Here is a 13670-nt window from a genome sequence, read left to right as displayed (position 1 = left end):
TTTCTCACCGTGGTGAATACGGTCCCCGTCCCCGTGGCCCAACCTGATGGTGCCATGTCGATAATGCCATGTTTCCACAACTATCACCAACCCCTGGCAACCCCCCGGGGTCCTGTGTGGCGTCCTGGGCAAACAACAGACGAGGTCCGAAGAAGCTTAGCATGGTATTAGTATTTACGTGGACAAGGGACAGAGCCTTGGCGGGCCAACAGCGAGTTCCAATTCTCACAAAGCCCCTGCCGGCCAGGAGGGGAAAAAAAGCTAAAGAAAATCAGTAGTCCGAACCCGACGCACTGTCGACCCGACAGCTTGGGCGGGACAGGTTAAGAAGGCCTTTTCTTTGCTTCCCGTGGTTGCAGCCGCGCCAAGGACGATGACGACGCCACAGGCTCCCTGACCATGGGCGTAGTATTATGAGCGTGCATTTACAATGTATGTGTAGCGGCCCTTTCTTTTGTTCCTTTCTAAACTCTTCTACATATATATGTACAGATGCTACCCAGCGTAATTCGATGGGGTTGCTCGCGACGAAACGCGCCAAGATGCAATAACTCTATGGAGTGACGCGAAAAGACTCCATGCGCAATCATACTCAACCAGGATTCGGGACGTCCCGGATGCCCGCGCCGGACCCCGTACCGAGTAGGACAGAGCCTTTGAGACGGTGTTATAGCCAGGTGGAACGATAATGGCATGACGCCGTGCCGGAAAATAATACCGAGCCATGATGTGATACCGCGCAAAGGTTGCTGCTGGCCAACAGGGGCGCTGCCATTGCGACGTCGACTTGGATGGCTGACAGTTTAATTATCAGGGATTTTGCATTCATGCCGGCTCTTGACACTTGCCTGAAACACCAATACTACTAGGGACGAGATGATGACTTTTTTCCCTTTTTTTATTTGTGCATTGTCTCACTTTCTGCTCATATCTTAGCATGCCTAACATGTGGTACGATGAGTGTGCTGCCTGGAAACAAAACAACTTGAACCTTTTGCCCCCTTACGCCTTGCATACAAAAGCCCCGGGCAAAAGAAATAGTAGAAAAAGATGCAAGAAAAAACACACACACACAACGCCCAACGTGCGATGAAGAAATCCCGGTAACGCCTATGCCAGTCCTCGCGTTACAAGTATCTCGTCTGCAGCCACTCTTCGTTTCTCATGCGTAGATCCAAACCATACTGTGCCCACCACTTCCTTGCCGGGTTCTGGTCCGGATCGCCAATGCTATCCTCCAGTGCCTCTTCAATGTTACACGTCCGGAACTCGACGGGCTGCTTCCTCCCCTCCATGCCTTCGAGCTCGCCGTGCGCAAACCTGCGCCACCACTCCAGCACGTCGACATGCTGGTGGATGGTGGAGCTTAGCAAAACCTCAGCATCAAAGACGAGCTTGTTGTCGCCCTTGAGACGGCGCCACGTCTCGAGGACCTGGACTTGGCCCCAGCGCGATGCGACTTTGGCAACGCCATCGCCGTGGGCAACGGGTATCCCTGAGGCGTCCCACCATTGAAGAACGTCCGCCTGCCCGTATTGCGAGGCCCATAGGAGAGACCGGCCTGGTCGGAGGACGATCTCTTCGTCTTGCGCCGCGGCATCGCGCCACCACTCGAGGACGAGCAGGTGTCCGCGCCCGCTGGCTTGCTCGAGAGCTGTTTCTGTATACCGTAGCGGGAGACCGGAGCGGCGCCACCACCAATCCAGGATGCGGACGTGGCCGTTCTTGGAGGCCCCGTCGACGGCTTCCGCGTCGTACAAGTGTTCGTCGCGGAACCACTTGCTCTGTTTCCAAAAGTCGAGGACGTCGGTTCGTGGGTAGTACGCCGATGCATTGGTGGGGAGGGTGGTGCCGTCAAAGGCTCTGAAGAGCTCGGGCCGGTTGGCTTCCATGTAAGCCAGGACGTCGATGAGGGCAAAGCGTATGACGAGTTTGACGACCAAGGCTGGCACGTACTGGAAGTTTGGCGGAGATTGCGACAGCTTCTTGCAAATGGCAGCCGGGTTTCCGGTGAGGACCGTCCATTCGAGTTGGTGCTCGTAGACTTTGAGAGGGTCGGTGGGATCTTTGGGCTCGAGTGACCACGTCGTTGGCATGGGCAGGTTGGTGTACATGCCGAGTGCTTTGGCGAGCTCCCAGTCGCCGGCGTGATCAAGCACCATTGTCCATATTTCAGGCGGTAGCTTGGAGCGAATCTGGACATCGTTGGTGTCGGGAACCACGGCGGTGCTGGTTGCGATTTCGACATCTCGGCCGAGGCCTAGTAAATCTGCCTGGTTTTTGATGATTCCAAGCACCTCGTTGAAGCCATTCCAGTTGGGAACCCGTTTGGGGTTCATCTGCCCCTCGTAGTGCCACAGGATGGGGGTCATGACCCGGATCCAATTCCATTTTCTGTGTATTTTACTGAGTTGTCGTTTTGTGGCTGGATTCGACCACATGTGTGTGCTCATGCCCGGGACGAGCACGATGCTCTTTTGAATATTCCACCCCCGGAACACTTCACCAAGGAAGGTGTCGGCAATGCCGGCCAGCATCTTGGCAATTCCATCTGCATCCAGAGGAACGCAGACGAGCAGATCTGCCCACTCGACCAGGTCAAAAGCTTGTTGGCGAAAGAACTCGACGTCGTCGGCGCGTCCGCACTGTCCCGCGGCCAGGCTTCGGTTCTCCAGGACAATGATGGTCTGTGTGAGCCGGGGAACGACGTCGTCGACGATGGCGCGCATCTCAATATGGGGGTTCTTGGAGAGTCGAACGACAAGGGCCTGGGCCCACGATGTGTCGCGGGGTCCCGTGGCAGCAACGAGCAGGCGCAACTTGCGATTTCTCAAGGACATGTCGTTGAGGGACGAGCACGATGACGCCGACGACGTTAACCGTGGCGGAAGAAACGACAAGTTCTCCATGGTGATATGGTCGTCGGGGCACAGGACATGGTGAGGTCTCTTGTCGAACCGCCTGGCAGAAGCGGTGTGTGTCTGTGTCTGTGTGAGTACGAGTGTGTGTGCGATACGGCAGAGTTGCGGGCAGCTTTGGGCACCAGCGCCGACACCAGGCGCCGCACCACCATGCAACGCAGCGGCCGCAATTGAGCCCAGAAGGAAACAGTGGCGAGAAGAGGCGACGGGCTGACGGCGTTCTCTTGCCGGAGTCGCTGACGGGCGATGATGCTGGTGCTCGATTGTGTCGGGTGAACTGGCGGGGGGTCGAAGTGACGACGAAAAGACGTCAGCAATGGTGAAGTGCTGTCTGGTCTGTGAATTTAGCTTCGGGCTTCTGGGAGCGCGTCTGGAACGGTCCAGTCTGGTTCCATGTTAGTGGGCTGACAGCCGCTCTAGCGCACTGCAGACGCCCCAGCCTAGCATAGCCGCTGCGAGCCGTCACTGGTGTGTGATCAAGTACGTGCTACCAGACATGCGCCTACATGTACGGTCCACCAGAGGTCTCAATTGGCACTCAGGCAGCGTCCCATCACATGACTCGGCGCCGAGGGAGATGGGGAGGAGCAGAGAGACCGGCAGCGGGCAGCACCCGGTTTTGGCGGCAGTGACTTGGAGATTGATCCATCGGCCCCAGGCGAGCGAATGGCTTGATCCGGCCGACGTCTAGAGAAAAAAACTTTTGACGCCTCGCACCCATGAGCAGCTCGCGAGCGTAGTAGAGTCCTCGCTCGTCGCATACTTCCATACCCATCCAGTATCAAGTGCGTAATTGAGTACCGACAGCCAAAAGATAAAAAGGCAAAGGCCCCCCTTGCAGTCCTGGTCTCACTCGAGTCTCAGCGGGATCAATCAGTGCCAGTCTGGTCCCGCAGCCCGCGACACTTGCAGCCTTCTGAGTGCCGCTAAAAATTTCTCCCACTTGACCTCGATCGACTTCATCTGCGCTCCTTCCCGACTTTCCCCTCCCGCCGAACATCACCGGCCATGTTGGACCAAATGGCAAACGAAATCAAGCTCATTTCGGGGAGCTCTCACCCGAATCTGAGTGCCAAAGTCGCCAGTCGGTATGCATTCTTTTCCCCCCCTCGTCTTTGCAACTGATGCCAAAATGTGTGGCACTGGCACATCATTCATCATGTATCCACCTGGCGTCGTTGGCTGATTGATATTTCACCCCAGGCTGGGCATCAATGTCGCCAACACAATGAGTCTCAACTACTCAAATCAAGAGACTAGTGTGTCCATTGGAGAATCTGTCCGAGATGAAGACGTCTTCATCCTTCAGTCGACTGCCCCCGGAGACGTCAACGACGGGCTCATGGAATTGCTCATCATGATCCATGCTTGCCGGACTGCTTCCGCTCGTCGCATCACTGCCGTCATCCCCAACTTTCCTTATGCTCGCCAGGACAAGAAGGACAAGTCGCGTGCGCCGATTAGTGCCAAACTCATTGCCAACATGCTGCAAGTCTCTGGTTGCGTATGTAAAACGCATCAACGCCCGATTATACGACCAGCTGACCATCTTTGCTAACTCCCGTTTATTAGAATCACGTCATTACCATGGACTTGCACGCCTCTCAGATTCAGGGCTTCTTCAACGTCCCTGTCGACAACCTCTATGCTGAGCCTTCCGTTCTTCGCTGGATCCGCGAGAATCTGGAGTCAGAAAACTGCGTCATCGTCTCCCCTGATGCCGGCGGTGCCAAGCGAGCCACTGCCATTGCTGACCGCTTGAATGTCGGGTTTGCTCTCATTCACAAAGAGCGACCTCGCCCCAATGTCGTTGGCCGCATGGTCCTGGTTGGCGATGTTCAGGACAAGGTTGCCATCCTGGTCGATGACATGGCTGATACGTGCGGCACCGTATGCAAACCCATCCCCTCCTCCATTTTTTTTCCCTTTGAAGCCGCATGGACTAACCATTCTGCAACAGCTTGTCAAGGCTGCCGAGACTGTCAACCAGCACGGTGCCAAGGAGGTTTACGCTATTGTCACTCACGGCATTCTGAGTGGCAAGGCGATCGAGAACATCAACGCTTCCTGCCTTGCCGGCTTGGTTGTCACAAACAGTGAGCTACACTTGAGATTATCCTGGCTTATCAAAAATACTATGCTAACAATTTCTGCAGCCGTTCCTCTCGGTGATAAGACTGAAAGATGTCCCAAACTCAAGGTGATTGACGTCTCGGCTACTCTAGCAGAGGTACGTGTGATGAAAACTTTCGTCGACCAAGATTGGATCAGCTCACAACTGACTCTATAAACAGGCTATCCGCCGCACACACAACGGTGAATCTGTTTCTTACCTCTTCACCAACGCTCCTGTTTAAGCGTCCACGTGTTCATGACTGGATTTGAAGTTTGCTTTGGCGTCGGTGAGTCAGCTTCCTACACTCGACATGGAACAACGGGCTTTAGCTAACGCGTTCCCCAGTGCTGCGAGGATATTTTTGTATTTTGGGAGGAGCCGAGCTCGACTTGCTGATTGGTGTTGAAATTATTTGCTTGTTTATTTATTTACGAAGCAAAAAGCCTTTTGATGCGCTATTTTGAAGCAATTTTAGAATAAAGCGCATATTTGATGCACTGGCCGCCCGGCCGCTAGACTCGCAGAGCTGGTTCTGCCATGATTTTCGTCACATTGCCATAGCTTCACGTGGCACAGGCGTAAGGCCTTCTGTATCTTCGATTATTGGGGGTTCACGGAGAAAAGAATCATGTATGAACTTGGATTGTCATCCGCTTAGATACGTTGGATTGTCTCGAGTGGTTATGCCATAGAGCTGGCACCTATTTATAACTATTACGTATTTCAATCAACACGCACCATCTTTCTGACGTGTACATATGGGGACTCAATGCTAGCACGAAACTGACTTCTTGGTAAGATACGCTGCAGGAAAGGAGGAGCGATGCTACCCGGCAGAGAGTCTCGGCACGCGGTATACATCCCGACGACGCGCATGAATGTGGAGCTGTGTCGATACCTGCGCCTACTGCGGAGTAGTAATACTCCGTATATTTAGTACTCCGTATAATATTGCGGAAAAAAAAAGTCAAAGGTTTCAAGAATTAAAAAATAGATACTTTTAAGCTAAAAATGTAAATGAACCATGTTTAAAAGGGTTTTTTTTATTTAAAAAAAAATATAAAAACATGATACAAGTCAAGGGGACGAAACACAAAGGGAAAAAAGACCTCCGATGCGGCGTGGCTCGCGGAGACTCCTCTGCCATACAATTTTCTTAGGTAAGCGAGTCTCCACGAGCCATTCCGCATCTAAAGAGATAACAAATGTCAGAAGGTGCGGGTGCATGTGGGTCTGAACCGGCCACGTCCCCTTTGTTGGCAGGCACCACACCTCACACAGCCGTCTCTCGTGTCATACGTCAACACCAACAGTGCATCGGTTGAACATTAAATTCTGCAATCTCATCTGGATAAATAACTGCGCGCCGGTTAATCCCCGAAGCTGCATGGATGAGAAACGGGGTTCTTTGCGTACGTACGGGCGGGTTTCGCGCGGGTTAGCCTAACATGACGACGCAACTGCTCGCCAACGAGTTGGCGAACCTCATACACGAGAGCAAGAGGAAGCATAATGACTTGAGACAGGTACGCTTGCAGCGCATCGCGTGACGCTAAATCGAGTTATATCATGTATGAAAGTGTGCTGATACTCCGTTGTAGGCGGCTGAAAAGTCTCTTGAGGAGCTCAAGCAGCTTGGCAGCGTATCTGAGCAAGCAGCCCCAGAATGTATGCGCATCATCAAAGCCAAGCTCTTTCGAATCCATCGTCATCTAACCGTTTCGTGTGTCCAGTGCTCTCGCAAAAACCCAACTTTGTCAACCCCTTCATCATAGCATGCGGGACGAAAAACGCAAAGTTCACCGCCATCGCCATTGTATGCCTCCAGCGGCTCATCGTCGCCAAGGCATTGCCCAAGTCCAAGCTCAACCAAGTCCTGGAGGCGTTGATGCAGGCGTCTTCTGCTGGGCTAGATGTTCAGCTCAAGATTCTGCAGGCTCTGCCGTCTTTGCTGCAGAACTACTCTGCCGAGTTGAATGGGAATTTGCTAGTGACAGCGTTGAACATTTGCTTCATTTTGCAAAGTAGCAAGAATGCGATTGTGAATAATACAAGTGCCGCAACGCTGCAGCAGTTGGTTGTTTCGGTATTTGATAAGGTTGTTTCAGAAGATAGTAAGTTCTTGGTTTGCGTAGGACGCTACAATACCTATTGATGGCTGACAAGTTGCTCAGAGAATGGACCAGATGCTCCGGTGGTTGGTGAAGCGGCCTCTGCGGATGGGACGGTTCAGCTTCGTGCAGCGGCCCTTGATGCATACAGAGTAGGCTATCTCATACAATTCCGAAGACGAATGTAGCTGACCGGCATGGTAGATCTTCAACGACCTATGCCTCATGACTGAGAACCAGAGACCCGAGTTCTTGAGATTCTCGAGCCTTCCACAAACCTTCGGGCTGGAGCTGATTGAGCCTGTTATAACAAATCACGCCTCTGTGTTCACTACACACGCTGAGCAGGCCCATATTCTTCGCGTCAGAGTAATGCCTCTCATTGTCAGCGCTCTCAAGGGCAGGCCTTCCTTTGCTACCACAGTCAGGCTTGTCCGCATTCTGTACACAATGCTGCGAAGACACATCGACATTTTGCCAAAGGAATGCGGTGACGCTCTGGAAATCCTCACACACCTACTGGACCAGGATTCGGCATTGTGGAAGAGAGCACTCTGCATGGAAGTATTCAGAAGCATATTTAGCGACTACGTCTTGGTCCGAAAGATATTCTCCCTATATGATGACAAAAAGGGGGAGAGGAATATCATCAAGACACTGGCTGCAACCTTTGTTAGGCTAAGCACAGAAAAGCCTGCGGTAATCGGGCTTGGCCATCAGTCTACCATGCCAATGTCTGATCCGTCGACAAATCTTGCTCAATCCACAGATCACGCGATGCTTGAGGCCGGCATGAGTGGTATAATTAGTAGCTCCATCAATTCTGAAGCTTCAAACACGGGCATCAGCACTCAATGGAGCTCTATTAGAGTACCTTGCATTGACCAACTTGACAAGACCGACCCGCCGTCCATCCCCGAATCATACGTCTACAGTCTGATTCTGTCGTGTCTCTCATCTTTATCTGACGGTTTGGCCAAGTTTATCCTACCCCTTACGGTCCCTAGCGAGAGCCGCAGCCGCCGCAAGGCCTCGAAGCACGATTCTGGTCGAGACTCTCCCGCGTCTTCTGATCTGCCGGAAAAGAAATTAGCAGGCTTAGAGCGGACAGCTTCTTTTAAAAAGAATCCGGTTCCCGTCAATCCGCTTCAACTTAAAGATCACCCAATGTACCCGGACATCAAAATTTGCGCCGCCATTGTTGATGAATGCTGGCCTGCCATTCTTGCAACGTTCTCTACATTCTTATACGCTTCTCTCGATTCCGAGTATTATCACAGCCTGGTGCGATCGTTTCAGAGATTTGCCCATGTATCTGGCCTGCTGCAGCTTACTACTCCTAGAGACGCCTTCTTGTCAACACTGGGCAAGTCTGCTGTGCCGCCTAATTTGCTCACTGCTTGTATGAACTCGGGCCAGCCCAAATCTGTGGCGCCCAGCACCCCGTCTGACACGGCAAACACACTCTTCAGCAATGCCCGTGGTCTTTTAAGTGTTGAGACATTAACGCCGGCCTCTCCTTCAGCAGAAAAGCAACGGAATGCCTCCTTTGACGCCGCCGCAGTGTCGTTGAACACTCGGAATCTACTCTGTTTGCGAGCCCTTCTCAACCTCGGGATTGCGCTTGGCCCAACCTTGGGCTCAGCATGGGGCATCATCTTTGAGACCTTGCAACAGGCAGATTTCGTATTGTTTGCCACTGGCAAGGCACCTGGTCGAACCCCGTCCATTGGCCGCGGAGCCGAGCACGGCGGTGATTCCGATTCATTAATGGCCAATTTCAACAATGAGATAAGATCTGTTGAAACTGCTGCCTCGCGATTGATCGAAAGCACTGTTGACTTCCCCAACGCTCCTTTCGTCGAAGTAGTCGAAGCGGTGTGTAATCTCCTTGAGCAAAACCTTCCAGAGAAACCGGAAGCGGGTGACTCTGCTTCTCCGTCACCCATCGAGTCCTCGCAGAAGCAGCTTGGCCATGGCCACCGCCGCGTGTTGAGCTTTTCCACCACTGTTTCGGCATCGCCAAATCAAGAATTTTTGTTCGCACTGGCCAAACTGGGTGAAATCGCGAATGTGAACTTGGAAAGGCTTCTGATGAATAACCCAGCGGCATCGGGTTGGAATATCTTGACAAACGAGATCATCCACGCACTTGATTCCCCCGTTCTAGGCGCCCATGTGAGGGTTAAAGCTGCAGAGACGCTCTCCCGCTTTATCCTCGAAGCAGCTACGGCAACAACGTCGATACCGAAAGACAGCAGGGGTCCGGTGCAGCTAAGGCTGCTTTCATCCTTGCGGGATGCACTGACAACTCTTAACCAGAACGCTCGCTCTGCATCAGTAGCCAGTGTGGCGACAGACATTGAGGTTCACAGAATCATCCTGGAAGGTTTAAAGAGTTTGATCGAGGGCTGTGGCGAGAGTCTGGTGAGTGGCTGGGATATTGCGTTCGACATCATTGGCAGCGGATTCGTGACCTCGAATGCTATTCAGGAACGTAGACGGGGTCCAGAGGCCGGATTGCTCTCCACACGATCACCCAAGCTGACTCGATCGGCGTTCGGCTCATTGCAGCTTATTTGCTCGGACTTTTTGTCCTCTCTTCCTAATTCCTGCTTCTTGATTCTGGTGGATACGTTGTACAAGTTTTGCTCCCAGGACGATGATCTTAACATTGCGCTAACGGTGAGTTTACATGGTATATATATTTTCATGGATGTGTGGTGTATACTGATAAAACATTGCAGACGGTCACTTTCTTCTGGGTATTGTCAGATTTTCTTTCTGCAAAAGAAAATTCTCTAGAGATCAGAGCGGATCTATTGAATGGATCTGACGAGTCCGAGCTAGAAAGAAAGGCAGCAGATCACACACAAAAGGGCTCAGATGCTGCCTTATGGATGCTACTACTTCTCAGATTAGCCACAGTCGCCTCGGATGAGCGTCTTGACTTGCGAAATTCAGCCATTCAAACATTGTTGAGAATCTTTGATGCAAATGGCGGCCGCCTTAATCCGGAGGCTTGGTCAATATGCATCAAGTCGGTCATTTTCAAACTTCTTTGTTCCCTAGAGGAAGAGCTTGACGCTGCATCTAACGACGACGTAAATGAAAGGGACAAGGTGGACTGGCACGGCACTGCTGTCGTGGTTCTTGATGGTATTTCCGGCCTTCTCGCCAATCACATCGATGTTCTCACAGCTCATCCGTCATTCAATCAGCTTTGGCGAGAACTTCTTGGGCATTTTGCCACCTTGCTTGATTTCAAGGTTCTTGAGATCAATACTGCTGCTTTTAAGGCCCTGAGTCATGTTCTCTCACAAACTGGAGACAACAAGAAACCAATCTTCAATAAGATGACGGTTGAGTTCGCATGGGACTTGTGGTCAAGGGGCATTCCGACCTCAAAAGCGGTGGGCGACAAAGCAGAAGACAATCAAAACTGCTTGGTTGCGTACGTCGCGGCACTGCGAGATGTCTACAATCTAATTCAAGAAGATTTGACTGTTGAAACTGTAAGACGCATGCTTACCTTGTTGCGTCAGACTGTGGAAGAAGCTTCAGTTAGTACACATGTTTCAGACATTGAGCATGCTACGAGTCTGCAGACTCAAACACTGGCAGCTGTTCAAATGATTCGAACTGATGTGGAGGGCGTGATATCAGCCGTGATTAAACAAGTGTCAGAGTTTGTCACACTGGCGTACAAACGAGAGCTTTATGTCTCTGGCTCGAAACGCACCTACGTGGCCATGTCCAAGGCCAGTATGAAGCTTGTCGAGACTCTGATATTGAACCACGCGTCTGAAGAGGACATTTATAATAGTGGTGCGTTTTCGGATGCGCTGTCAGCTCTTCATAAGCCAATTGCTTTGAAATACGACTTCCCCATCTCTACAAAATCAGTCCAGCCTTGGAGACTAGCAACCTCGTCAGTGCTGTCCGTACTGGAGGCTACACTCCCAAAAATAAGGGCGCTAGGAATTCCCAGCAACACTGTTCGGGAAATTTGGGTTGCCGTCGTCGGTGTGGCAGATGGTATTCTCAGTGCGGAGTGCGATGAGAGTGCCGATGGAGCATCCTTTGACGAGGACGAAACGTTTGACATTTCATCGTTCCGCAGCCTTCGAGCCCTCATAATTCCATCTCTTGGCGCAGATGATATTCCCGATAAAACCAGAAAATCATATGCCGAGAGCCTCTTTAAGAATTCCATCATTCACAATTTCACACATACAGAACAAGAATTCCCAGACAAAGAGGACAAATATGGCCTACACTCCCTTTACGCGCCGAGGCCAGGTCGTACGGTCGCAATTCCGCCCACGCAACGGAGGAGGATGGCCTATGTTGCTTTCGACGAGCTCTTCTCCTTGGTGTCCGCCCAAGACCCTCTAGAGTCAACAGCCTCCGAACCCATGAAACAAAAATCAAGGAAAAATAAACAAGTTGAACAAGAGGAAATGGTATCCACACTTCGAAACCGCATCGCCAGCATAGCAGCACCATTTCTCATTCTCCGATGCGCACTAACCATTCGCGCCTACGTCGCTGACCAGCCACTACGTGGACAGATGCCACAACCACTCAGTCAGCGCAAGGAACTAGTCTGGACATTGACGAAGCTTGTAGAGCTTGAAAGCCGTGGTGAGGCTATTCCTTCGCTAGAGAAGGCTAGAGGCGAAAGAAGGAAGCACCTTTTGCGGCTTTATCCCTTGTTGGTAAGAGCATTAGGCGTCGGCGGAGATGACACGATCTTGAGATTACTGGGAGAGGCGTTGGAGGCTGTTGGCAGTGAGTTGGGGATCATTTAGAATGCTGGTTGTACGATAACAAGCAGGCTTGTAGCATTTAAGGTATAAATAAAGCATAACTGACGGTTTACTCATCAACTATAATCACTTTCATGCAGATGGGTACACTGAACATGCGAATATGAAGTGCAAGTCGTCCAGGTTGTCATCTACTTAAGTAGCAAATACTAGAGAATTGCGGGGCAATCCATCCCCGCCATCCCACTATCGCGGGGGTGGTATCAAACCTCCAAAGGCGAAAAAAAAAAACGTACCAAACCCCGAAAATTTACCCTCAACGCCCAACTCTCTCCCACCAGCTAGCACCGTCCCCGCCTCACAATGGGCAAATCGTCCAAAGACAAGCGCGATGCGTACTACCGCCTCGCCAAAGAACAAGGCTGGCGCGCCAGGAGCGCTTTCAAACTCCTCCAGCTCGACGAAGGTCCGTCACGTCCTCTCATGTCCAAACCCAGTCACACACACACACACGCACACACGGCTAACGTCCCCAGAATTCAATCTATTCGCCAACGTCTCCCGCGTAGTCGACCTCTGCGCCGCGCCCGGCTCCTGGTCCCAAGTGCTGTCGCGGGTGCTCATCAAAAACGAGCAATTCGGGCTCAAGTCATGGCAAGACGGCGAAGCGCACCTCCGGCGCTCCATGCTCTCCGTGCTCCCGGCATCCACGACACCCAGCGGCAAGTCGGCCGTCGAGGCCGCCATTGCCGCGCAGCACGCGGCCTCCCGGCCCAGGGACGACGTCAAGATCGTGGCGATTGACCTGCAGCCCATCTCGCCCCTGGCGGGCATCACCACGCTGCAGGCGGACATCACGCACCCCGCGACGGTGCCGCTGCTCCTCGGGGCGCTGGACCCGGGCGGCGACGACGCGCAGCGCGCGGCCGAGGGCGCGGCCGAGGGCAAGGCCTCGCACCCGGTGGACCTGGTGCTGAGCGACGGCGCGCCCGACGTGACCGGCCTGCATGACCTGGACATCTACGTGCAGAGCCAGCTGCTTTTCGCGGCGTTGAACCTGGCGCTGTGCGTGCTGAAGCCGGGCGGCAAGTTTGTGGCCAAGATCTTCAGAGGGCGGAACGTGGACGTGCTGTATGCGCAGCTCAAGATCTTTTTCGAAAAGGTGGTCGTGGCGAAGCCGAGAAGTTCGAGGGCGAGCAGTATGGAGGCCTTCATCGTGTGTTTGAACTTCAGACCGCCCACGGGATTCCATGCGAGCTTAGAGGAGCCCCTGGGTGTGGGAGAAAGATTGGACAAGATGGTCAAGGAGAGGGAGCTGCAGTTGCCTGTTGTAGCTCGCGCGGCCATGCAGAATCCGCAGACTGGCGCATGGGATTGCACCCCAGCATCGGTCATGGGTGTAAATGCCCTTGATTCTTCTAGTATCACGGAGCTCGAAGTCTACGACGAAACGAAAGATGGCGACGGCAGTGGCAATTACAACAACAACAACCAAGGCAGCGACAGGAGTACGCGATGGATTGCGCCGTTTGTTGCTTGTGGAGATCTATCAGCCTTCGACTCTGATGCATCCTATCTGCTCCCTGAGGACCATGTCTCTCTGGATCCTGTCCAGCCTCCCATTGCGCCACCATACAAACGAGCCGTTGAACTGAGAGCTGCACAGTCCAAGGCCGTACGCTAAAAAAAGAAAAACTGCTATGCTAACGTTGATCGAAATTCCGGGCCGATGCCAATTGTTCTAAAAAGA

At 52.5% G+C, this 13670-nt stretch overlaps 4 protein-coding genes across 4 annotated transcripts; 3 read left to right on the top strand and 1 right to left on the bottom strand.

The window, feature by feature from the left end:
* Positions 1–1127: 1127 nt before the first annotated feature.
* Positions 1128–2909, bottom strand: G6M90_00g036980 (uncharacterized protein; the record flags this gene model as incomplete). Its single annotated transcript, XM_066130201.1, has 1 exon — positions 1128–2909. One exon carries the CDS (start codon positions 2907–2909, stop codon positions 1128–1130), a length of 1782 nt encoding a protein of 593 aa, XP_065986524.1.
* Positions 2910–3929: 1020 nt separating this feature from the next.
* Positions 3930–5278, top strand: PRPS2 (Ribose-phosphate pyrophosphokinase 2; the record flags this gene model as incomplete). Its single annotated transcript, XM_066130200.1, has 6 exons — positions 3930–4009; positions 4125–4425; positions 4494–4811; positions 4882–5017; positions 5078–5151; positions 5216–5278. 6 exons carry the CDS (start codon positions 3930–3932, stop codon positions 5276–5278), a joined length of 972 nt encoding a protein of 323 aa, XP_065986173.1.
* Positions 5279–6485: 1207 nt separating this feature from the next.
* mon2 lies at positions 6486–11962 on the top strand (the record flags this gene model as incomplete). Its single annotated transcript, XM_066130199.1, has 6 exons — positions 6486–6563; positions 6639–6705; positions 6771–7151; positions 7212–7300; positions 7353–9833; positions 9896–11962. The coding sequence occupies 6 exons, from the start codon at positions 6486–6488 to the stop codon at positions 11960–11962; spliced, it is 5163 nt and encodes a 1720-aa protein (XP_065986408.1).
* Positions 11963–12283: 321 nt separating this feature from the next.
* Positions 12284–13604, top strand: G6M90_00g036950 (uncharacterized protein; the record flags this gene model as incomplete). The annotated part of the gene is made up of 2 exons (XM_066130198.1): positions 12284–12386; positions 12457–13604. 2 exons carry the CDS (start codon positions 12284–12286, stop codon positions 13602–13604), a joined length of 1251 nt encoding a protein of 416 aa, XP_065986192.1.
* Between the last annotated feature and the right edge of the window lie 66 nt (positions 13605–13670).

This window comes from Metarhizium brunneum, chromosome 2 (genome assembly GCF_013426205.1).
Source record: "Metarhizium brunneum chromosome 2, complete sequence".
Classification (NCBI taxonomy): Eukaryota; Fungi; Ascomycota; class Sordariomycetes; order Hypocreales; family Clavicipitaceae; genus Metarhizium; species Metarhizium brunneum.
Note: the sequence above shows the minus strand (reverse complement) of the source record. Positions and strands in the feature narration are given on the sequence as shown.